Source organism: Benincasa hispida, chromosome 12, assembly GCF_027475165.1.
Source record: "Benincasa hispida cultivar pf3 chromosome 12, pf3_genome.v1.1, whole genome shotgun sequence".
Classification (NCBI taxonomy): domain Eukaryota; kingdom Viridiplantae; phylum Streptophyta; class Magnoliopsida; order Cucurbitales; family Cucurbitaceae; genus Benincasa; species Benincasa hispida.
In genome coordinates this window covers 36,471,887-36,497,610 of record NC_143489.1, presented here as the reverse complement: position 1 = coordinate 36,497,610, position 25,724 = coordinate 36,471,887, and the positions used below count along the sequence as shown (strand labels likewise).

General features: G+C 37.2%; 2 protein-coding genes across 2 annotated transcripts; both read right to left on the bottom strand.

Annotated features, from left to right (window-relative positions):
- Nucleotides 1-10,362: 10,362 nt before the first annotated feature.
- LOC150031971 (uncharacterized) lies at nt 10,363-11,447 on the bottom strand. Its single transcript, XM_090308337.1, has 2 exons — nt 10,990-11,447; nt 10,363-10,900 (listed from the first exon to the last, which is right to left on the bottom strand). Exons 1-2 carry the CDS (start codon nt 11,445-11,447, stop codon nt 10,363-10,365), a joined length of 996 nt encoding a protein of 331 aa, XP_090164463.1.
- A 6,193-nt stretch (nt 11,448-17,640) lies between these two features.
- On the bottom strand, nt 17,641-25,421 carry LOC120068524 (uncharacterized). The gene is made up of 7 exons (XM_039020328.2): nt 24,603-25,421; nt 24,175-24,277; nt 24,004-24,069; nt 19,393-19,563; nt 19,198-19,294; nt 18,103-18,238; nt 17,641-18,020 (listed from the first exon to the last, which is right to left on the bottom strand). The coding sequence occupies exons 1-6, from the start codon at nt 25,165-25,167 to the stop codon at nt 18,113-18,115; spliced, it is 1,128 nt and encodes a 375-aa protein (XP_038876256.1). The 5' UTR covers nt 25,168-25,421; the 3' UTR covers nt 17,641-18,020; nt 18,103-18,112.
- Between the last annotated feature and the right edge of the window lie 303 nt (nt 25,422-25,724).

The window sequence follows — 25,724 nt, the reverse complement described above, 5'->3', positions numbered from 1 at the left end:
ACATTACACAACTTCAAGATTTATATGAGCAACTGCAACAATATCGCATTCTCTAGCTTAAATGGAAGCAATGGTGAAGAAACCAACAGGCAAAATCGGAGTAATCGATAACCATATAACAAAGACAGAGTGACCCAGACGAAATTTTCAACAAAATCATGGATAAGAACATTAATAATACCCTCTCTGCCTGTTCTAAACTCCGTTTTATAAATTTATTTTCAATTTTAGGAATGATTTCGAAAACTCAATTCTTACCTGTTTCACTAATTTTTTTTATTTCTAATTTTATTTTACTATTAAAGTTTTGTCTCTCCAAAGCTTTTGTTCTATTTTCTCTAACTTAATTGTATGAAATCATTTTTAAGACGACAAATAAATACTTTTTTTTATTATACATGCATCTCACTTATAAGTGAAAAAAAATACATTAATTCGATGTGTAATTAAAACTACTTGAAAAATTACATCTTATTGATATCAATTGTATCAATTAAACTCGACGAATAGTTACATCCGAATAGTTCTGTTCATCTTAAAAAGGTAAATATGAAGTTATTAAAAAAAATTGGGATAAAAGAGAACAAAAGTTTCTCCTACATTACTCCATCTAGTGCATTGCCACGTGCAAGTATATATTTTATTTGGAATTAAATTTTTTAACATAATTTAAAATTAGGACAACTTTGAAGTAACTTGGATGAAGCATAATAATTATGAGTCCTTTTTAAATATAGAAAAATATATCAAAATATTTATAAAATATATCAAAATTTTATAACTATCAATGATAGACGCTGATAGAAGTTTATCAATGTCTATCATTGATAGTTCTAAAATTTTACTATATCTTGTAAATACTTTCAAGAGTTTTACCATTTGAAATAATTTCCCAATAACTATTCTATATAAAATTTTGGTGAAATAGTATCCCATACAATTATTTTAAAATTAAAATAAAATCAATCTTAAAATGTCCTTATGCTTTTATTTTATTTCTTGATGAAATATTTTTGTGTTTTAATAATTTGCTCAATTAATTTAATCACATGACGATGACTTGAGTTAGAATTTTCGAAACAACCCTCACTAACTATTTTAAAATATTCCTTTCTTAAAACATTAAAAAAATCAATTTTGGTTAGGGTTTTAAAACATTTTTCTAAATTTAATTTGATGTTTTTTTTAAGTAAAATATCATATTTTTGAACTTGAGTATTCTTTGATTGGTCAACAAATACCGTTGTAGAATGGCGTATGAGTCTTCTGGAGAACCTTTAGCAAAGAGCATAGGCAGTTTCCCTTTCACGCGTGCTTTACTATAACTGATATTTATGTTGTATTGTCTCCTCGTATCCTCAATGATATGATAAGATTTATAAACACAACCGACACTCGTGAACTAAAACATGTGTCCGTACGTAGATATTTTGTGAGCTTGAACATATGACACCCCGAACAACTTCACTGCACAAGGGCTCCACTTTCAAGTATCTCCAAGAAATTTGACAATAAACAAAGATTTGATTGATTTCTTCACCTTATATTCAAAATTATTTTTGGTGGACAACACATAAATTCTCATTTTCAAGTCTTTTTCACTAAAGAAGAGTTTACTTACTTCAATATTTGTTCTATATGAAGTATTTTCGTGTATAATCAATTCTCTCCTACGATTGGTTCGTACCAATGATGGAACCATTGAATAACCATGCTCATCTAACGAACCAACTCTCGATGCATTCACTTCTTGTCGTGCTTCATTATCGACCATTGTTCAGTTAACTTGCTGACTTGTCTCAGTCTCCAAATTAACATGTATATTTATATTACACCTAGTTGTTATTTTTAGGTCACATGAGTCATTTCGATCCCGTTAATGATCCATATTTGAATTACACTGAGTTGCTCTTTGTGAGTCCCATGGATTGGTGTTGTCGTTGTCTAGTGTAACAATAATAGTACAGTACTGTCATACAATGGAATATCATCATCTTATCGATGAATCTCAAATGATTCATCATATTGTCTGACTACGGTCATATGATCACATGTCACATTATTGAACTTTGTATTCACATTTTCTACATGCTTCGATTTTAACGTTACAAATAACTGAACTCTACAAAGATTGTCTCGGAAAAGAAGAAAACAAACATCACCATGTAATGTTGAACTTTGAGGAACTGACACTTGTAATCCTGTAGTTCTTCATACTTCAATGTAATAAGCACACTGATTCCTATCAACTTGCCTCCAATATATGATCTTTGATTCTCATCCCAATCACCTCCATATCGAATGACTAGGCATTTATATGTCATCCTACGAGCTATATCAATCAAAAAGTTGTACAATCTCGATCTCGATCTCGCTCTTGCCCTCACAGTCTCACCCCTCTCGCCCACCCTCACTCTTTGTTTAGAATGCAATAAGTATTTAATGGTAATGTTCTTTATATTCCTGTTTGAAAAAACAACATTCAAAGAAACATTGTCCAAGAAAACACCATTCAGAGAAATCCCATCCGAGAAAACATCATTCAAGGAAACCCCGTCCAAGAAAATACTGTTGAAGAATGAAAACGACATTCAAATGGATCACATTGGGTTTTAGAGTTTGAAGAAAAGATTTGCTTAAATGTATGTAGCGGGTACTGTTGAGTTAAGGGTTGAGATAGATGATTTCATGAAATTATCAAATGGGTCTTATGTACACTGACAAATAATCATTTCACGAGAACGATCATAATCGAGAGTGAGGGCAAGAAGGGCATCCTCTTGTAATCTACCATGGGTATGACGTCAGCAGAATGTCATTTAACATTGTTTTTAAAAATTGAGTCAATTGGCATTTTGGACACAAAAATCGAATTATCCGTACAAATTTTCCATCATTGTATAAAATCTTAAATGGATAAGGTTGATTAGTTTCTTTAACTAACATCATCTAATCTGGCAACTTGCTCCACTAGTTGGTTGACATTTTGAGGTTTGTTTTTTCAAAATACATAAATCAATCAAACAATCAAACATGATTGTTTAATTCAAGCAATTGACAAAAGAAATAAATATGGGATAGTTGAATCTTTGTGCTGTAAAAAGAAAGTTATCTAATCAATCTTAGAATCATAGTTTAAAATTGAAATCCCGAAATTGCCTTAAAATTTTGATTGGGAGAAATTTCATTTTTCTCCCCATTTTCGAGCAATTGACAAAGGAAATAAATATGGGATAGTTGAATCGCTTTGTTGTAAAAAGAAAGTTATCTTATCAATCTTAGAAGCATGATTTAAAATTTCCATCCATCGAAATTTCGAAATTGCCTCGAAATTTTGATATGGGAGAAATTTCGTTTTTTCCCAATTTTGACAAAATTTCAAGTTTTTTTTTGAAATTTCGCGAATATTTTGATTCTCCATTTCGACAAAATTTCAAGATTTCGTGAAAATTTTGAACTTTCTAAAAAATTTCGAGAAATCTAGAGATTTCTAAAAAATTACGAAAAATTTTGACATTAAAAAAAAATCGATTTCTTTAGTAAATTACATTAGCTCAATTCAAGTTTTTCAATTATATACTTCTCACACAATTCTATGGTTCACATGTCAATATCATTTTCGACAAAAGATTAAATATTTTTTATGTATTACTTTTTCTAATTTCCAACTTTTTTCAATTTTTAGTTTTATTTTCAACTCAATACTTTTATTTCTAAAGAAATTGAATTTGATAAAACCACGAGAAAAAAACATATATTTATTGTTAACCTCATTCAGACTTTTTTCATTAAATTTTCACCTCATCTCGCCTCAAAATTGAATTGATGTGAGTTTTTTTTAACTGCCCAAAATTTTCTTAATTTTTACATCATTTCACCTCAAAATATTCTTAAACTTTATATTATTTTGTAACTATTTTTCATTTTTTTTTAAATTTCTACTCTCGCATCAAAATTTACACATTTACGATGTACATATAAATATAGTCTTATTTTATAGAAATTATGGTTAAAATGGTCAATTGTAGTCTAATTAAACCACAATCAAAATTTCATTAACTAATTATAACAATGTCGATCAATTTTCATTAATTTTCATAATTTTTCTGAAAATTTTCATAGGTATTGATATTTACATAAAATCGGGACCTTGATAATTCTCTCGACAGTGATATTTCGAGCTTTTCTTAGAAATCAAGAATTGAATTAAAGTAAATATTGAGAAACAAACACAAATAATTAAGTAGATTCAAGTCATTTGTGATATTTATTGTATTTTTTTATATCAACTACCGACGTGATAGATATTCTTTGGAATTGTTCTCTTAAGATACAATAACTCAACTGATATATTGTGTAGCTCAAACCACATTACACTTAAAAGTTGGGTTCAAAGTTTCAAAACTAAGAATGAATGATATTGCGTATTTGTAAACTTGACAAATAGTAAGATAGGTATTTAGAGAAACTTTAGATGTAGCTAAATTTAATACACAAATTTTAGCATCTCTACAAATACGTTTTTACATCTCTCATATGATATTGTGATCTTATTAAGAAAGTTTGTTTTGGGAGAAAAAAGTGATATTTTATAAGACGCTTACTTTTTTTGGTTCAACGATTAAGAGGTGGTGGAGATTGAAATATTTATGACTTTTAGAACTTATCCATTTAATTATATTCGAATAGATTTCTTTTTGGAAAAAATATTCTAATAGACTTTTTGGAAAAAATATTCTAATAGACTTTTAACTAGCATTGTGAAATTTTTTTAATGTTGGTTTGGCCCAAAGAGTTTTTAAACCTCCAATAGATCTAAGACTAAAAAGAGTCTATTTCATGACTTGTTGACTCGTTAGTCTGGGAGTTTTATGACTAAATTTTTTTCAAACTAAACAATTTCACTCATTGTCTCAAATACTTCTTAGGAAAGAGTTTTGGGATATAAATAAGGGTAAGGACAACATGAAGAGAGGACTCTTGATTCATCTTTCACTAAAAAAACTATAAAAATACTAAGATTTAAAAGTTTTCTCCAACATTTGTTTCACCTAAATTTTCATAATTAAAATGCTATGTGTTCACACGAGACTTATGAAGAAACTTGTTTCGTGGAGTTGAACTTGAGTTGGTGTTGATGTTGATTTGATGCGATGTGGTTCGATCTCTAGTACTTGATCCTCTGATTCTCTCTCAGTTGGGTGAATGTGTTTGACCTGAAGAAGAAAAGCATCGAACGTTCTTGAAGTAGAAGTCTTCGAAGAGTCTTTGTGTCTTCAAGGGTCTTTTGTCTTCTAGAGGTGCAGCTTCAGGAGTCTTTGGATGAATTCTCTTTTTCAGAATGCTCGAGTCTTTGTGTCTTCAATGTCTTCTAGGGGTGCAGCTTCAGGAGTCTTTGGATGAATTCTCATATCTTCAAAGGACAGGACTTCAGTAATTCCCTCTAAGTTCTGAAATGCAGAATTGTTGACCTCTCCAAATGAGGGGAGCTTCTCTATTTATAGAGTTCAGGTGGGTTTGGGCTTGGTTGATCTATGGGCCTAGTCGTTGGGTCCAATTAGTTGGACTTGGGCTTGGTTGGTTGGTAATTAATCGGATTTAGGCCTATTTGGGTCAAATTCAATTTTTTTTTTTTTTGGCTTAGTTGGACTTTGACCCAAATAATAATATCAAATTGGCCAAATTAATCTTACCTGATTCAACCGTCATGATAAAACCACGTGCCATCATCGAAATTTGTCTTCAACTTCAATTCAAGACATATATCAACTTCTAATTGAATCCAAATTTAATGATTTGGAATTTGATTTAGTAAATGACATGTCAACTTGTGATTGGTCCAAAATTTCTCATTCAACAAATGCCCCTCTCGAGATTTATGGTGGATGAATATCGAAAAATATAAAGTTGGAATCAAAATCCAAATATATTTGTTTTTTAATTTGACCTCAATTGATGTGTCCGTCAAATTATGAATTTAGTACGTAAGTTTAACTTGAATTTAAGATAAAATTTGGAATATCGCCAAATTTAAGAAAAATTTTGAGCTTTATCCCAATTTAATTTAATTTGGATTTAAGATAAAATTTGGGATACGCCCAAATTTTAATAAAAGATCAATTGAGAATTTTTTTTCTTTATTTTGATTGAAGATAAAAACTCAATAGATACTTTAATTTTGAATATAACCAAATTTTAATTTGTTATTGAATTTTAGATCTTTCCCACAACTTAATTTGGAAATAGAAATAAGAACCTAAATTTAGATGAATTTCATATAAAATTTGGAAGATGCCCAAATTTTAATTTGAGATTTTATCCTTAATAATTTGACTTGAGGATAAAAGTCTAGTGATTTAGTGATTTGGATTTGTGATAAAATTTGGAAATAAAATTTGGAATATGCCCAAATTTTAATTTGAGATTTTATTTACAATTTAATCTGAACCATTTGATTTTGAATAAAATTTGGAATATGACCAAATTTTAATTTTTGATTTCATCCACAATTTAAATTTGATTTTGAATAAAATTTAGAATATGTCCAAATCTTAGTTGAAGATAAATTTGAGTGCAAAATCTAATAAAATAAAATTAGATAGGGAATTTGTTTAACTTTTTTTTATTTTAATTTGAAATTAGGATAGAATCAAATTAGGAAATCTAATAAAAAATCTAATATTTTAAAGCAAATCTTTTATTTGATTTAGATTTCCTAATTTGTTATGAACCTAGGAAACTTTATAAATAGGACCCAAACCCCTCTATTATCCTCATCCCCTCATCTTCTTCTAAATCTTTCCCTTCTCTCCTTTTCCTCTTCTTCTTTCATTTTTTTTAAAGAAAATTTCGTATTTTTTTCTTTTCTTTTTCTTCTTTTCTTCTTTTCTTTCTTTTCTTTATTTTACTTGCCCCCTTATTTTTTTTTTATAGGTTTACTAATTTGTCCCTCCTACTCTTTTGTAGGAGCTAAAGCGCAACTCAAAAGAGTACAACCGCATTTTTTGTAGGATGCCTGTTCATGCTTCCTAATCGTCATGGGAGGGGCCCTAGGGAGAATCTCGATAAGGTCTACCTTGTAGCATCATTCGCATATCTTGAACATCATGGGAGGGGCCTTGCAAGGCTTACAACTCTCTCATGCTTTCACCCTAGGAAGGATCCCAATAAGGTCTATCTTGTAGCACACTCTCCCATGTTTTCACCCTAGGGAGGATCCCGATAAGGTCTACCTTGTAGCACCATTCGCATATCCTGGTCGTCATGGGAGGGGCTCTGCAAGGCTTACAACTCTCCCATGTTTTCACCCTAGGGAGGATCCTGATAAGATCTTGTAACACCGTTCGCATACCTGATCATCATGGGAAGGGCCCTGCAAGGCTTACAACTCTCCCATGTTTTCACCCTAGGGAGGATCTTGATAAGGTCTACCTTGTAGCACCATTCGCATATCCTGATCGTCATGGGAGGGGCTCTGCAAGGCTTACAACTCTCCCATGTTTTCATCCTAGGGAGGATCCTGATAAAGTCTACCTTGTAACACCGTTCGCATATCCTGAACGTTATGGGAGGGGCCTTGCAAGGCTTACAACTCTCCCATACTTTCACCCTAAGGACGATCCCGATAATCTACCTTGTAACACCGTTCGCATATCCTGAACGTTATGGGAGGGGCCTTGCAAGGCTTACAACTCTCCCATGCTTTCAACTTAGAGAGGATCCCAATAAGGTCTACCTTGTAGCACTGTTCGCATATCCTGAACATCATGGGAGGGGCCTTGCAAGGCTTACAACTCTCCCATGCTTTCAACATAGAGAGGATCCCGATAAGGTCTACCTTGTACCACCGTTCGTATATCCTGAATGTCATGGGAGGGAGTTAGGTTGGCTACAGTCGATCTCGCGTACAAGGTAAAGTCGGACGGACTAGAGTTGTCCTCGCATATGAGGTGGAATCGGATGGGCTGGAGTTTTCCTCGCATATAAGGTAGAGCTTGGCAAACCAAACTTGATCTCACATATGAGGTGGAACCACACCCACATTTTTTTAGAGGAAGCGAAGCTACACCAATTTTGGAGAATGGGTGAAGTTGTACCAATATTTTAGAGAGGAAACGAAACTGCACCATGACTTTGAAGATAGAGTGAAGCCGCGTCAACAATTTGGAGATGAAGTGAAACCCTGCCATTAGTTCGGAGATGAAACGAAGTCGCGCCAACATTTTGGAGAGGAAACGAAACCGCACCCCGACTTTAGAGATAAAGTGAAACTACGCCAACATTTTGGAGATGAAGTGAAGCCGTGCTATCAGTTTGGAGATGAAACAAAGCCACGCCACGACTTTGAAGATGAAGTGAAGTCGCGTCATCAGTTTGGAGATGAAGCGAAGCTGCATCATGATTTTGTAGACCGAGACATTAAAGATGGAGCCGAGCCATGCACACCGACCTTGAACTTGAAGATGGAGAAGCATCGACGGGACCTTCGCGTTTGAGTTTGACAAAGCATCGGCAAATCCTCCGCATTTGAGTTTGACGAAACATCGATGAATCTTCACATTGAGCTCGACTTCACGACTTTGAGCGTGAAGATGGCATCGCAAAACCCCCAGACTTGAGCATGAAGATGGATGAGCATCGATGAAGCCTCTAAACTTGAAGATGGATGAGCATCGATGAAGCCCCTGAACTTGAAGATTGAAGAGCATCGAAGTTTGATTTTAAAGAGGAAGCAAAGCACATTCCAAGTGTGTGCTTTTTATTTACTGTGCTGACTCCTTATGAGGGATGAACATCTTCAATCCATTGTGTTGCCCCCAATAGGGATGGACATTTTCAATTTGGAGTGTCATTCTTTAATGGGGATGATCAACGTCAATCTTGTAGTATCATACTTAGGTGGTTGTGGTAACTTTTCTGATGGACTAAACTTAAATTTCTTTAAGTTTCCTTTGTACCTATAAAGAAAGGGATCAAATCATGACGTCGTCCAGTTTTTTTTTTTTTTTTTTTTTTTTTTTTTTTTTTTTTAACATTTGTTAAGTGTAAAACTTCTTGAGAAACTTGTCATTGATTGGGCCAATTATTAGCCTATATTGACCAACTATCTTATACGCTCCGTTTGTGTAGACTTCTTTGACGACGTAGGGCCCATCCCATTTAGGTGTAAACTTATTCCCCGTATGTCTTGTCGTGATAATTGGCCTCCTTACGGTGAGCACTAGATCACCGACTTGAAAGAACCAAGGCTTTACATGCTTATCAAAGGCTTTAGACATTCGCGCCTGGTAATATTCCAACGCTTGTTGAGCTTTTAATCATTTTTCATCCAGTGCTTCCAACTCTTGGAGCCGCAGTTTGACATTGTCCTCTATAGTGAGCCCTTCTTGCACCGCCATTCTGAGCGATGGAATTTCTCTTTCCAAAGGAAGGACAGCTTCTACCACATAAACGAGAGAGTATGAGGTGACTCCTGTAGGGGTACGGGGAGTGGTGCGATAAGCCCACAACGCTTCACCGATCTTCTCTTGCCAATCTCTCTTTGACTTGGAAACAATTTTCTTCAGCAGGTTGTACAATATCTTGTTAAATTCCTCAGCCAACCCATTTGCGGCGGCGTTATATATGGATGACTTGTATTGCATGAATTTGAATTTTTCACACAACCTGTCCATCAAACTGTTGAAGAATTGTCTTCTGTTATCCGTCATGATCCGATGGGGAATATCGTACTGATAAATGATATGAGTGTGGATAAAATACACCACGTTTTCTTTCTTAGCTTCCCTTAGCTCGATAGCCTCAGCCCATCTTGAGAAGTAATCAGTGGCTGCGAGAATGTAGGAGTGCCCTGCTGATGACTTAGGTGTTATAAGGCCGACCAGATCAAGCCCCCATGCTTTGAAAGGCCACGAGGCTATGGTCGGATGTAGAGGCTCGGGCGATTGATGAATGAAATTCGCGTGATATTGACAAGCTTCACATTTCTTTGCATAATCCATTGAGTCCTGGATCATTCCCGATCAATACTAACCCATTTTTTTCAGCTGGAATTGTAGCTTTGGTCCAGCTTGATGCGCACTGTATACGCCTGAATGTGCTTCCTCCAAAGCCTTCGCTGACTCTTCTTTACTGAGGCATCGAAGGAAAATTCCTTCAAAGTATCGACGGTATAGGTCCCCTTTGTAGTAAATGAAATGTGCAGCCATCCTGCGAACCTCAGTTTTACGACGGGGTCATCCGGGAGCCTTCCATGCTTAAGGTAATTTATGATGGGTTGTCGCCAGTCTTCCTTGTCAGTTAGGTAGACTAATATCACATTCGTTTCCCCGTAGTCCCAAATGGAGGTACAACCCATCTCCGTCAAAGTGATATATTAAAGGGCACATTATCCAGGTCCGTTAAGGCAGTGGCTAGGTTTGCCAAGGCATCCGCTTTCTTGTTCTCTGTCCTCGGGACATGTTCCAACGCCATGCTGTCAAACTTCTCCATCAGCTGGTGAGCGTAAGTGAAGTAGGGTTTCAAGTCGTCATGCTTTACCTCGTATTGGCATAAGAGTTGATTGATTATCAACATTGAGTCACCGAAGATTTCTATACAAGCTACTCTAATCTCTAAGGCCATTTGGAGACCAATTATGAAGGCTTGGTATTCAGCGACGTTGTTTGAGCATAACTCGGCATGTGCGAAGCTATAAGGCAGCATGTGCTTTTCTGGCGAAATGAGAACGATACCTGCCCCCGCACCACTTTTTCGTGCCACACCGTCAAAGAACATGACCCACAACCCTGAGGTTTCTGTGAAAAGAATTTCGTCATCGGGCAAGTCTTCACTTAACTCCCAATCCGATGGAACTGGGTGATCTACCAGGAAGTCAGGCAATGTTTGTCCTTTAACTGCCCTTTGGGTACATAAACAATGTTGTACTGTTTAAGCATGATTGCCCACTTGGCTAAACGTCTCGAGATAATCGGCCTGGATAAGACGTACTTGATGGGATCGACTTTCGCAATTAAGTGGACTGTGAAGGCCTGTATGTAGTGCCTCAACTTATCTATTGCGAAGAAGAGCGCAAGGCACGTCTTCTCTATAGGGGAATAATTGCTCTCGGCTCCATTCACGGTCCTACTTAAGTAATAAAGAGCGCGTTCTTTTCCCTTTTCTCTTTCTTGTGCCAATAGTGCCCCTAGTGATCTCTCTTGTGCTGCAATGTACAGTATCAACGGCTTGCCCGCTACTGGAGCTCCTAAGACAAGAAGGTTAATCAGGTACCTCTTTATGCTATCGAAAGCATTCTGGCATGCCTCATCCCATTCGAATTTCTCTCCCTTTCTCATCAGTCTTTGAAAGGGTTGACACCTCCTTGCCAGGTTAGAAATAAACCTCCGGATGTAGGCCAGACGTCCCTGCAAACTTCTCAACTCATGTAAATTCCTTGTCCTTGGCATCTTCTAGATGGCATCGATCTTGGATTGGTCTATCTCTATCCCTCGATGTTTCATAACAAAGCCCAGAAACTTTCCTGAAGTTACGCCGAACGCGCATTTGATTGGGTTCATCTTTAACTGGTACTTTCACAGGTGATCGAACACGATTCTTAGATCTTTCAAATGGTCATGTCGTCGCTTGGTCTTAACCACAAGGTCATCCACATAGCATTCCACGTGTTTGTGCAACATATTGTCAAACACCTTCTGCATGGCACGTTGATAAGTAGCGTCGGCGTTCTTCAACCCGCAGGGCATTACCTTGTAACAATATATCCCTTTTGGGGTTCGAAATGCCGTCATTTCCTCGTCTGCGAGGGCCATTCGTATCTAGTTATACCCAAAAAATACGTCCATGAAGGATAAGACCTCATGTCCTATTGTCGCATCAACCATGATCTCTGTGATGGGCAATGGAAAATCGTCTTTCGGGCATGCGCTATTTAGGTCGCGAAAGTCTACGCAAACACGAAGTTGTCCATTCTTTTTTCTAACCGGGACAATGTTGGGTATCCATGTTAGATATTTAACTTCACGAATGAACCTGACCTCAATCAACTTATTGACCTCAACCTCAATCTGGGGGATAAGTTCTGACCGAAAGCGTCGTTGAGCCTACTTAACGGGTCGACACCCATGTTTGATCGCGAGATGGTGGACTGCTACTTTTAGATCTAGTCCCGGCATCTCTTTTTATGACCAGGCGAAAACATCCATGTGTTCGGTCAGCAGACTCATGTACTCGTCCTTTTCCTCTTCTGAGAGGGACACACTGATGAAAGTCGGACACGGTTCTTCTACAATGCCCAGATTTACCTCTTTTAGCTCGTCCACTGTAGATTGACCACCGTCTTCTAGACCTTGCGAAGCGTCCTCCACTTCCTCTTCGATCATACCCTCTTCGGATTCTTCGGTGATTGTGATGTGGTGGCACAAAGTTTCGCCTTCTTCCTACTCTAAATTTTCATTCTAAGGGTTGGTGAAAACGATGTCGTGCCTTTTTACTTTGAACGTGCCCTCACTTGTGTTTAGAGTAACGAAGGTCTCCCTCTTCATGCGTGAGGGGACGATACTACGAATTTCTTCATCACTTCTTGCATCTCCTGATGGCTTCTGGTTCGATGATGCTTCAGCATTTTTAAGGTCAATTCGTCACCAGATGGATGCTCGGAATATCGGCCCCTTCTTTCTTATGGTCATTTCAGGGGCATCAGTGCAGGCTTTTCCCTTCTCCTTTATCTTACTAAGGACATATTGGTCAAAGGGATCTTCTGCCCTCTTGTTCCTCAGGCGATCAAAACAAGGAGCGCGGGGTTTTCCTTCGTTCTCAGTCGAAACTGCGCCTAGTCTCCCAAAGGCCGACAGTCGCTCTACCACCGGCAATTGACAGATGATTTCCTCATTTCCTTCATTTGGCAGAGTCGACCTTCAAAAAACTAAACGTCGAGTAACTTTGGGAATAGTATAAGGGCTTTCCCTTTCTGCTTCTGTCATGTTTAACCTCTCGAAGACCAAGGCGCATGCAGCAGACGGTCTAATACGGTCGAAGGCTGGGGCTCTTTTATCTTTGCTCTCCTTTTCTCCTGTATCATTGACTTCTTCTGCAGTGATATGATTGTTGTTGGCCACTTTCCTTTTCGCCTTTCTGATTATGTGGACTGGCTCTGATGGCTCATATTAAAGTCCCGCCCTCGATGTGGGTACAACGTTCCTTCTTGCAAAAGCTTCTTTTTGGTTGGCGAGAGTCGGGGTTGCTCATTAATCTTCAAACTCTTGAACTCAGTGTGAGTTGTGAAGTCGTAGCCCGCCTTCGCCAACAACTTGTAAGCCTTGGGATCGAATCTGTCTTTAGTTCGCCTCTCGGGCAACTTTAACCTTGTCACTTCCGCCTCTGACTTGTGGACTTTCTACTTCGATATCAGCGTGAGGGGTGTGACGAAACTCTCCTTTATAATTTCTATGTCTCCGACCTGCAAACCTTTTGAGCATTCTGTAAAAGGTGACTCACCCTTTTTTGGTCTTGACGAAGGGACATAGCGCAGAATCAGAGGTTTTGAGGCTTTTTTGCCCCTCACTACAGATGTTTCTCCAACGCCGAGGGATATTCTACTCTCTTTAGGGTTGGAAGCTTGTACCTTGCTGCCCGCCCTTTTCTCTGTGTTTATTGGCAACCTCGACCGGGAACCATCTGCTTTCTTTGCCAGCAAGTTCTCTACCGGCATAGTCTCACCAGAATTCTCACTCTTTAGGTAAAACTTTGTATCTGCGAAGTGAGACTCGACCTCAAAAAACGGATTAGAATCTGCTTCAATCTTATTAATCCCATCTTGGTAAGACTTGAAACACTGATGTAGTGTCGATGTAATCACACCATTCCCATGAATTCAAAGGCGTCCCAATAGCAGCTTGTAGGTGGTCTTTGAGTCTATCACATGAAACAGCGCATCGGCCTTCAAATCGCCAATGAGGAGCTCCAAGCATATCATGTCTATCGCCCTTTGGTTGCCTTGATTGGAACCCTAAATTACTAATTTGTTGTTTGATAGCTCTTCTATGAGTATGCCCAACTGTTTCATAGTCATCTTAGGCATTATATTGACGACGAATCCGTTGTCAATGAGGATTCGACCCACTCTTTGTTCTCGAATGTATCTAGAGACGTACAAAGGCCTATTATGCAATTTAGATCCCAGTAGCAAATCTTCATCTGAGAAGCCTATGGATGTGCAACACAAGGCATAAGCACATACTGCGAAGGTCGATGCACCAGAGGCGTTGGATTCTAACAGTGCCTCAATGAGGGTCATCTTAGCTTCTCGCGGGAGTGAAAGTAGATCATCTATGTTGAATGGTGACGAACCCTTTGGTTGTCCTGTCGACTTTAATGGGCCTGGAACGGTATCTTCGTCCTCCCTGATACTGACAGCATAACATGCAACAACCTTTGGTGTCTCCTCTGAACCCCAATTGCAGAAGTTCTTCGGGAGATGTCGTCTGGGACGAGGAACATCCTCGTCTCTCTCGTCAATAGCTTTAGGCCTCCAAGCCTTCTTTCTACGCTTCCTTTTTGTGTCTTGCTCCCTCTCTTGTAGCTTCTATGAGAGCGTAGCTATTTTTGGGTAGAGTTTAGTCTTTCCTTCTTACAGCATGCCACAAGAATCCAGCCTTCGTTATTGTCATCGCCAACGGGCTCTCCTCCGTTTTGAGGATCTGTAGCTTGGACCTCCTGCTGAAACCGCACTACCTTAGGTTTGAAGGTCCCAAACTGGACCGAGCTCTCCCTTTCTTCATAATATATGATTAATGCTGCCACGCTTGGAGCTACCGTCACCGCAACATGATTCGTTTGGACCACCTCGTCTAGATCCAAATCTATTTTCCTCTCACGGGTCAATTTGAGGATCAATTCCTTCAGTACAAAACATTTTTCAACGGGTGGCTAACGACCCTGTGATACTTGCAGTAGTTGGGATCATCCACTTTGTCGGCCTATTCCGGTCGTTTACATCCTGGTAGCTGGATAAGGTGGTTCTCTAGTAGTTTCTTAAGCATATCTGTAACATCAGAGTCGGGGAACAGGTAGACTTTTTCCTGTCGTTCCTTTAGAGTTAGGTGATGTCTTTCGCCTCCTTCATCTTTCTTTTCTATCTTCTTCTCTTTCTCTTTCGAGGAAAACTTCAACGGGGTCGTATTAACGACCATTGATTCCTTTGTGGCACCTTTCACAATTTTCTTGGTGCCCTTCACCTCCTTCTTGTCTTTCTTCAGTTCGTGGCTTAGGAAGTCCTTCGTTCCTCTGTTGGCGATACTTAGCTCCATGTCATGGGCACGGGTCGCCAATTCTTCAAAGGTACAGGGCTTTATTCCTTGCAGGATGTAGAGGAGTTCCCAGTGCATACCCTGTGTGCACATTTCTACAGTAGATAATTCGGTGAGTCGATCTTTGCAATCCAGACTCAGAGCTTTCCATCGATTGATATAGTCGACGACTGTCTCCCCTTTCCATTGTTTGGCATTTGTCAACTCCATCATGCTGACAGTGCACCTAGTGCTGTAAAAGCGATTCAAGAATTCTCTTCAAGTTACTCCCAGCTGTCAATCACCTCAGGCTCTAAGTCTGTGTACCAGTAAAAAATGTTTCCTTTGAGGGCTCTGACGAACTATTTGATTAGTAGATCTCCCATTGTTCCCGCATTCTCGCATGTTTCTACGAAGTGGGCGATATGTTGCTTTGGGTTGCCCTTTCCGTCAAATTGTTGGAATTTTGGGGGTTGGTACCCTGCAGACATTTTTAGATTGTCGATCCTCTAGGTGTATGGCTTGGAATACATGAAGGAAGTTTGAGCCGACCTTCCATATTGAGCTCTTATGGAGGTCATGATCATGTCTTGCAGTTGTTAGACCGACAGAGAGGCCACCGAGTCTGACTTAGTTTTCTTGCAGTACGGTCTTACCCTTGTCAGTTGCTTTGACCGTAAGTGCTTGGCTGGATTCAGCAGCCTCTCGAGACTACATTTGTTCTCTCAAGGCAGCGATCTCATGGTCTCACTCCTCAACGACTTTCATCAGAAAATTAATCTTCCTTTCCATTTCTGCCATGGCCGCTTCTGTCGTCACATCTGCCATCATGACAGAGATCACATCTGGTGGTGAATCTCTTTTCGGCTTGCTGAAGGCAGAAATAAAGTTGTCAAACAGGGGGTTTTCCTTGATGACAACCCTGCCTTGTGGGGATTCCGTCATTTGCCTCAAGATGTTATAGGCAATGAGGAAGCTCTGTTCTTGCTGTTGCATGACTTGTCTTGAGCGGCTGCAGGTGACAGGTCCCATGTATGAGTCGTTTGTGGAGGAAGCCTTGGATGTCATCTTCTTAGGTGTCATTTGCCTTGTTTGGATGCTGAGAGAGAGATGAGAGGTAAAGAGGTCTCACTGGGCGTGCCAATTTGTTCACACGAGGCTTCCAGAGAAACTTGTTTCGTGGAGTTGAACTTGAGTTGGTGTTGATGTTGATGTTGATTTGATGCAATGTGGTTCAATCTCTAGTACTTGATCCTCTGATTCTCTCTTAGTTGGATGAATGTGTTTGATTTGAAGAAGAAAAGCACCTAACGTTCTTGAAGTAGAAGTCTTGGAAGAGTCTTTCTGTCTTCAAGGGTCTTCTGTCTTCTAGGAGTGCAACTTTAGGAGTCTTTTCCCTCTAAGCTCTCTGGAATACAAAATTGCTTACCTCTCCAAATGAGGGGAGTTCTCTATTTATAGAGTTCACAGGTAGACTTGGGCTTGGTTGATCAATGGGCTCAGCCTTTGGGTCCAATTAGTTGGACTTGAGCTTGGTTGGTCAATGGGTCTGGCTTTTGAGCCTAATTAATCGGATTTAGGCCTGATTTGACATTTGGGTCAAATTCGGCTTTTTTTTTTTTGCTTAGTTGGACTTTGACCCAAATAATAATATCAAATTGGGCCAAATTAATCTTACCTGATTCAACGGTCATGATAAAACCGCGTGACATCATCAAAATTTGTTTTCAACTTCAATTCAAGACATATGTCAGCTCCTAATTGAGTCCAAATTTAATGATTTGGAATTTCGTCATTGATTTAGTAAATGACGTATCAACTTGTGATTGATCCAAAATTTCTCATTCAACACTATGTCTTAGCAATATTATTATTTCTACAAAGACAAAGTATTGCTTAGTGATATTACCAATGTAACAACATTTTTTTGGCTTTATTTTATTTTTAAAAAATCAATATTAGGTATGTCCTAACATTATGATCGATTTACTTAATTGATTTAACACAAATTAGGAAATGTACATTTTATAATTAACTAAGATAAGCAGTTAACCTTGGTGGTGAATGCTATAAAGAACAATAATTTAACACTCCAAGATCAAGTTAAGTATCAATCATCTCAATTTATTATTAGTTACATTTGCAATTATTCTAATTTTGGCTAACTATTGTTAAATTCACATTTTATAGTCTTTCTTTGTTTTGTTTAGTTCAACGTGTGGATAGAAGATTCAAACTTTCCACCTCTGGATCGAAAATAACCCTAACCAAATATCAAATCCAGAATCATATTTGAATAAGCAACAAAATTACACACACTTGTTCTAGGCTTCTAGCCCACTTTTTCAGAACCCTATACTTCAAAAGATAAATATAACATTGAATAATAATTGATAATTTTTTATCCAGGAAAAATAAATTAGTAACAAATAACAATATGATAATTCTATACCAAGGACACCAAACTTAATAAATATTTGCAACCAAATTAAATAAATGTCTATGATCTAAGGTGTGAAATCATTGTTATCTTAGACAAGATGAGGGTTTTATATTCTACAAAAAGAGGATACAATATGGGCAAGCCATGGCTGAAGAAGATTAAACCAGTTCTGACCACCATGTTAGAGCTCTCCTCAAAGTTGTTGCCTAGGACTTCAAACTCTGTATCCTGATCCCATGTTGCAAAAAACTCGGTTTTCTTCTACTGCTAACCTAACAACTATTCTACAATTCCTGCAACAGCAACAAAGTATCATGAGATATCGAGGCTGGTCTTGTCTGAAGAAGTTTGATAGATAAAGGGACGTGTTCATACTTGAACGAACTTAACGAAACTCGTCGTGGAAATCATAATCATCCTCGTCGTCTTCGTTGAAAATGGCACTGTAAAATACGTAAGGATGATCGATCATTTCTGTCAAGGTGAGGCGTCCATCTTTATCTGCATCCGCCTGCAAAATAAAGATACAAAGACGTTGTTGATCAACAGATTTACTTGATCCCTCGGAAAGAAGAAAATATTTTCCAGGCCTAGTCTAGATCTTGTGGTAATGTTTTCTCATCGAGATGACGAACATTTTGCAAGAAAATTCTTCAACGTAAAATGATAAGATAAAATGATGTCATACTATATCTTAATGTTCTGAGGCTGGGAGAACAACTTGGTCTATCTGATTAAAAACAATGAGGAACAAAATAACATAAACAATTATGCTATAGTTTATTGAGTTGAATGTCGGATGCAATACAATAAAGAAATCAGAAAACGATCAATTACCGATCTGAATTTTTTTTCTTTTTGGCCAAAGTTGACCACGCAAATCCCATTTGATGAAGGAATTTACAAATAGAATGATAAGGATTGCAATCCAGCCCACAAAGTGCAAACAGGAAACAATTGGTAATGCTTGTGTTTTAATGACCGATTTTACTAGTTCGAAAATGATTTTTAGACAATATCTTATATATGGTGGGAGGTCAGTCTAGTAAAAATTAAAATAACAGTCCAAGAGGATAAAATAATCCGTTTATAACCTCCTCATTGATGGGGAAATGGAAGAGTAAAACGTTTCTACAACCATTTATAAGTATTACGAGTTTTTTAAATTATGAAAACAATTTTCATTGAGAAAAAAAAAATGAAAGAATACACGAGCATACAAAAAAACAAGCCGAACAAAAAGGGAAGACACCCTCTACAAGAATGGACTCCAACCATGAAAGATCATGCCTATAGAATAATTACAAAAGGTCTTCAATATCGAAGCCCACATAGGTCTTATGAGATGTTTGTTGATGTCATTAATATGTGCCATATCCAAGCAATTCCAAGCAATATCTCAATCATAAAGCTAAAAGATTCATCAGCTTTCATATGGGTTTTAAGATTCCGTCATGCATGACTACCTACCTGCTGTATGATATATTCTGCTTGTTGTTTTGCGTAGTAATGCTCTGATGGGTGGATTTTTCCAATTATAGGTAACAGCTCTTCATCAGACAGGTGACTATGAAAAACAAAATATAACACAGAAACAAATCACTAAAGTTGCCAAGAAACTCTGCAGATAACAAATAAGTTGTCCACATTATAAATTTTGGTTACCCGTCATTATCTTTATCTAGCACCGCAAACAAGTTTCTAGCAAGGCCGTCTCTGGATTCTTCAGAATGATGTGAAGAATTGTGATTCTCATCATAATTTCTCACCATGTCAAAAAGTCCATGGAAAAACTCGTTGAAGTTAATCTTTCCATCCTTGTCTGAATCTCTCTCCCTAAAGACCACGCCCCAATTGACTAGTTAGCAAAGCTGATGAAATGCAAAACCCCAAAAATAAAATAATAATAATAATAATAAAAGGTAACATCCTTCCAAATACACTAATTCTGGTTTGGTTCTCAGATAAGCACAAATAGATGCTATACATACATGTAAAAGCTCCTTCGTTTTTTTTTTTATTTATAAGAAACATTCCATTGAAGCAATAAAATGATGTAAATGAAAGGGAACAACAGATTTGGGAGTACAGATAATATGACAACAAATAATTTTTTAGAATGGTAATAGATTTATTTACAATAACAAAAAATACTTATCACACGTTATAAGGCAATTACATTTATTTACATATGATGTATATTTATTATTTTTATGTAGTAAGTGAAACGTAACATTGCCTGTGCCCTAAAATATTTGACTAAGGCTTCTTTCACTGTGGGCTCAAGATTACCACAAACATTTCCAGAGAACTGCATGAGAGGTATCTCTGCCCTTTCGTCACTTCTCGAGATTGAATATTTTAGCTAGTCAGCCAGCACTCAGTTTCAAAAACTTGTATACTTGATACCAAACCAACGACTAAGAGTTCCAAGTTTGGGGAAGGCTCAATTACGATGAAGTTGTTGAATGGGATGTCCTCTCCTAGTGATGAAAGATTTTAGATCCAGTGATAAAGAGTATACCTTACTGTACGACTCAAATTCTTCTTCAAATTTACTACAAAGTCAAGTCGCAACTTCCTAGAACTGACAGATGTCCCTAGAAGAGCTACCAAGTCGGTTCAAAGGGAAAAATAAAAATACTCTTCAGTAAAGGACGTTAATATAGAGCAAACTAAGCTCCCATTATGCTCGTATGCCTCCCAATTCATATGCTTCCGAGTATGGAAATCTAGAAATCCTTTCTCCAGTCTGCTTTCTTTTTATTTTCTCTTAAGACGAAGGACAACCAAAAATAAACAAAAAAGAAATTGAAAAACAATCCACAAAAGTAATTGATACAATCGAACACTTCATCTCCTTGCTTCTCTCATGTTACCATCTTCTTCCAGCCAAGCCTGTTTTCTCCTTGATCAGCTGCAACTGAGGGGATTGATGCAAACAGTTCATCACTAAGAAACAATGGAAGGAAACATAAGTTATCTGTCCCCTTTGAAGTGGATTTGACAGAATATTTATTTTTATAAGGAACGAAGATAGGTGCACAACGGCGTAATATTGTCCAATTTAGACATAAATCCCCATAACTTTGCTTCTAGAACCACCCAAGAGACCTTGAGATAATTGCTCTCATTTACACACCATGGATCCCTTTCATAATCAATGTGGGACTTTGTTTCCACCTTATGTATATTCAGAATTTCATAAAAGAGAAAAGACAACAACCTAAGGGCCAGAAGCCCAACCTAAAAGCTACAAACGGAGGTAATAGAAGAACCTACATGAACAGAGCCTTCCAAATAGAAATGTCAAACGATGATAAGAGAGACAATCATTCAAGCCTTCAGAAAAATTTTAATGGAAAGACTATAAAGTAGGGATAAAATCAAGAAGGAAGATTAGATCCTTTCCAATGAAATAACCAACTAAAAAGAACGAGCAGAATGAAGCCACAAAACATAAGAAATCAGAATGAATAAGAACAGTTCAAATCAAATGGTGCAAATAGGTTTGGAAACACAGGGAGTTGTTTTGAGTAGATGCTTCCATGACAACAGGCTAAAAATTCCTAAGAAATCCACAGATCCATTAGAAGAAGATCTGTGTTAATTCCTTTGCACCAAACAAAGCACTGTTTAGATGTGAGAATGCTGAGTATATACAGAGAATAGAGAATAGTTTTCACCAAAATTCAGAAAATGGAGAAAAGAAACATGTGAAAGGTGGTTGGCATTCCCTCACGTGATCAATGGCTAACAATTAGAAATCTTCCATCAAATATTTGAAGCAATACAAACAAAGTTTGGCAGTTTTATTGAATGTACAAAAAATAACTAACTCAGCTAGGTGAAATAGAAGGTTACATTATAGTAAAAGAGTACTCTTAGATTTGTACCAGCTGAAGTCAAAATGCAAAGGACTAATCGAGAACCCTTCACAGTTCAAATAACAACCTAATAGGAAGAATAATGCTTATGTATATTCAGGAATTCGCGGAAGTTAATATTCGCGAGAATGGAGAAACAGACTTGTGTCTGGTAGACGAGATTAATTAAATCCCAACTGTTTTCAAATTTCCCTAGTAACCCAAGTACTCGACCTCGAAACGAGGCAAATTATGGTTTCACTCCAGATTTGGGTAAGACAAATATTGTCTGATGGAAAAATCATCCTCAATCTCATCAGACAAGATGCCCAAGCGAACAATGAGTTGAATTGGTTCACAAAGAAAGAAAAGTGCACTAGCAAGGCACGTGAAACTTCAATGCAACCTGCAGATAAAAATTAGAGAACCACGCTTTGCAACAAAAACTTCTTTAGACCTCTTTCCGAAATTAGAAAATGAGGCTAAAAGTAAAAAAAAACCTGCCATCAAAGATCACCGGAGCATCATCTCCAATGCTTGGAATCCTGATTTCAGAAGGCCTCTCTGTAATAGGGAGATAAATGAAATGATTGCCCTCACACAAATCACAAAAAATCACTATGATAAGCGGCGGTGGACTCTATAGAAGAGCAGCATTTTCTCATGTGCCATTATATTCTTGGGGTTTGAGGAATAAAGAATCCTTCCTTACTTGAACACTTCTAGAATCTATTGGGCACAGAGGCACCGCCAACACCAAGAGTTTAACATTTTTCTTGCAGATTTTAATACAGAGCTGGGAGGGGTAAATCTAGCTTGGGTAATTCAAAGAATGAAAATCATTATTGGGCTTTATCACTTAGTTGTGGTAGTATGTGCTGGAAGAACAAAAACCTACATTGCTATATAGCCCAAATCTTTGGAACTTTAGTAGATAGTTCTGGTATCTGTTGAAGTTTCTGCTCTACCTTCACGCAATCTCCACACCAACTGCTTTTTGACAACTTTTTGAAAAGGAAGCCAAGATTCTTCAGGAGAAAAATTCAGAGTTTTTATTTGTGAAGACATGGCTTGAAAACCATACAATTTTCTCAAAAATGCTAGGGAAGAGAGAAGTAAGTTCCAGAAGCCATTCACTATATAGCTTCCTTTTGGAAAGCAAGAGCAGTTTGTCTGTAATAATGATTCTTTTTATGTCAAAGCCAATTGGAAAGCTTGTTGTAATCCCTCTTGACTTATGAAAGGATTTCCTATCAACCTATTTTGTAGTTTTATCCCCTTAATGATATCTTATTTGTCTGTAATAAAAGAAAATGGCAGCAAAGTAAATCTTGGGAACAAGTAGGGATTGAGGAGATAATTCTCTGAAAAGAGTGTCCCTATATTATACCAAGTGGCTGGTTTGAAGATGTACAATCTTAGAGATAGTTGGTGAGAAGAACAATAGTAGGTTCCTTAATTTTTGAAGAGCCTTGAACCAAAGAAAATTCGAAGAGTGACTGCAACTGATTTAGTGCTTCGGAGATTTCCACTTCCTATCCCTATTCCTTAGACTCCTAACAAGCAAACTCTAAAATCAGGGAAGGAGATTCATCGGGCAACTTTTCCACCGACCTCATAGTCATCCACTTCTATATCTAAATGCAACTCCCTTTATTTAGGACAGTCTTCCCAGTTCCCAAAATGGATGAAAAAAATTATAATAAACATATTTGCAAAACAATATTCAAAGTAAAAGACTCCTAGATTCAATGAAATGGTTCTCTATTCTAAAAAGGTTAAAGACTCCTAGAACTAGAAGGATCCCAAACTGAAGATTACAAGAAAGAAGAGATGAACCCCACAAATTTTTCATTCATATATTGTTACAATTAATTCGAATGTAGTCATCAACAGCAGAAGTTTTCCTGCATGATAGATGCTGAAATACAAGTCCTAGAAAAATGGAACATAATGTAGACAAAAACATATTGCAAAAGGAATTCAGGTAACAAAAACTCATAAAAAACAGAAATACCAAAACCAAACATCATATATATTTATCATATTTTCAATGACATAAATCATGGACTGAACGGTTATTAACATGAAACTAATTAATTCCAAAATTCCATGGGAAGTTCAAGAATAGCCAAAATGAGATGATACATTATGAAATTAGGAAACAGCAGTTATTCTAGAGTTTATAGATAACCACATGTCTCTAATTCATTTTAAAAAATATGTTAATGCCCTCAGTAGGAATCTCCATAGACTAAAGCATTTTTAACACTAATAGAAGTTTCAGCAGAGATGAAGAACAAGTGACTATGCCAACAAAAGTGCAGTAGAAATTAAGACATCGAAACCAATGGAAATGGATCTAAAGTATCGATAAAAGTTTTGAGATCTTATCATAAAGTTTCATTACCGTATTTCTTCCTCACATAGCCAATGAAGTAGCTTTGGATTTTTGCTGTCAGCTGGGTGCAGAAAGCTAAAAGTCCAGAGATAAAGAAAAATTAAAACCATCTCAATTAACATATCCAATAAGCTTTCCATTCTCGCCATTGAAATAACCTCTTCAAGTACTAAAACTTACTCGTTGAACTCGGTCAAATTCAAAAGGCCATCTCCATCCACATCTGACGCGTTAAAATGTTCAAATTTCCACCAACCCATATCGTAGCCAAAGGAATTATTATCTGGCAAGCAGTTTAGTAATGAGTAACACACAAAAGAACTGCCTAAAAAGGATCTACAAGTAAAAGAAAACATAAGACAAATGAAAAAAAAAAAAAAAAAAACCTGCCATGAATCTACATCATAAGTGCGGCAGTTACATTTGTTTTTGTCAAAATACTTCTCGATTAAGAAATTGATCTAAACGTTTTCCAAACTCTTAGTCCTAGAGATTGGACATTACAAATCATAACAAGTTTCTGAACCCCAAATAATTCGCAATGAGCAAGATTTTGAGCGCGACAAGAACTAAGAGTCCAATCCAAAAGCATTTCAACAAAAACCTACCTGAATTGCGAACCCAACTGGGAGGCTCGTACTCTGAAAACGAAACAACCCCATCATGATTCTTATCATGTGTCTCCAACTCCCTTTGAGTCCTATGCAAAGTTTCCCTCTGAGCCTGCTGCAAATTCCATTCAGTCAATTCATCCACAGTGACAAATCCATCAACTGGGTGAACATCAATCTTCGGGAACAGCAACGTGAGCCGATCAGTCACATTAAACCTATTATCATCATTAAGATAATCCTCAGCATCCGCGAAATCCTCCCACTCGGGTTGCGATTCTTCGCCAGGTGCCGGTTCCATCAAACGCGCCGCCATCTTCGGATAATGTTGTTCTACATATTGCTTCTCCCATTGCCGGTCTTCACGGCGGCGCTCAATGTCAGCGACAAGAGGGTCAAACGGCACAGGTTCGTGATGGTGGTGGGAAGGGGCAAAAGTGAAATTGGAGCGAAGCTTGAGGCGGCGATGGCGGTGATTAGGGGTTTTATTAGGGGAGTGAGAAACGAGAAGGAGAAGAAGAATGGATACTGTAATGTAAATGAGAATGGAAACTTTGCTCATTTTGTAAAGTTAAACAATCAATGGATGACAATGGAGAATGTGGGGGATTGAAGAAACAGTTGTTGAAGATGGAACTGAAAGGGATTGAGAATTTGAGAGAAAGATCTATGGAGGTAGATTGTTTGAGTGAAGAGGAAAATCAATCAATGAAGTTGCAGAGAGAAGATGAGTTGACGATTTAGACTAAGCTGAGTTCGTTTTGTTGTTCATTCATGACTTTTGTAGACGTGGTTTCGTAGATCTGCTGAATTTCCGCTGTTTTCCTCTGGCTAAATTATTTTTAAAAAAAATAAAAATAAAAAATATTAAATTACTAACTTTTGATTACGTCTCGAGTAAATTTATGAATTTTAGATTGGGTTGGATTCGGGTTACCTTTTTTAAAATTTTGATTGACCAAATTCAATCCAAAATTTTAATATATATATATATAATGATGTTTATTTGAAGTTTATAATAGATATTTTGAGTTTTGATATTTAACATTTGAATTTTATAAAAATTTAGGCCATTTTTTATAACAATTTTGTTCTTTGTTTTTGTTTTTTAAAAATAAG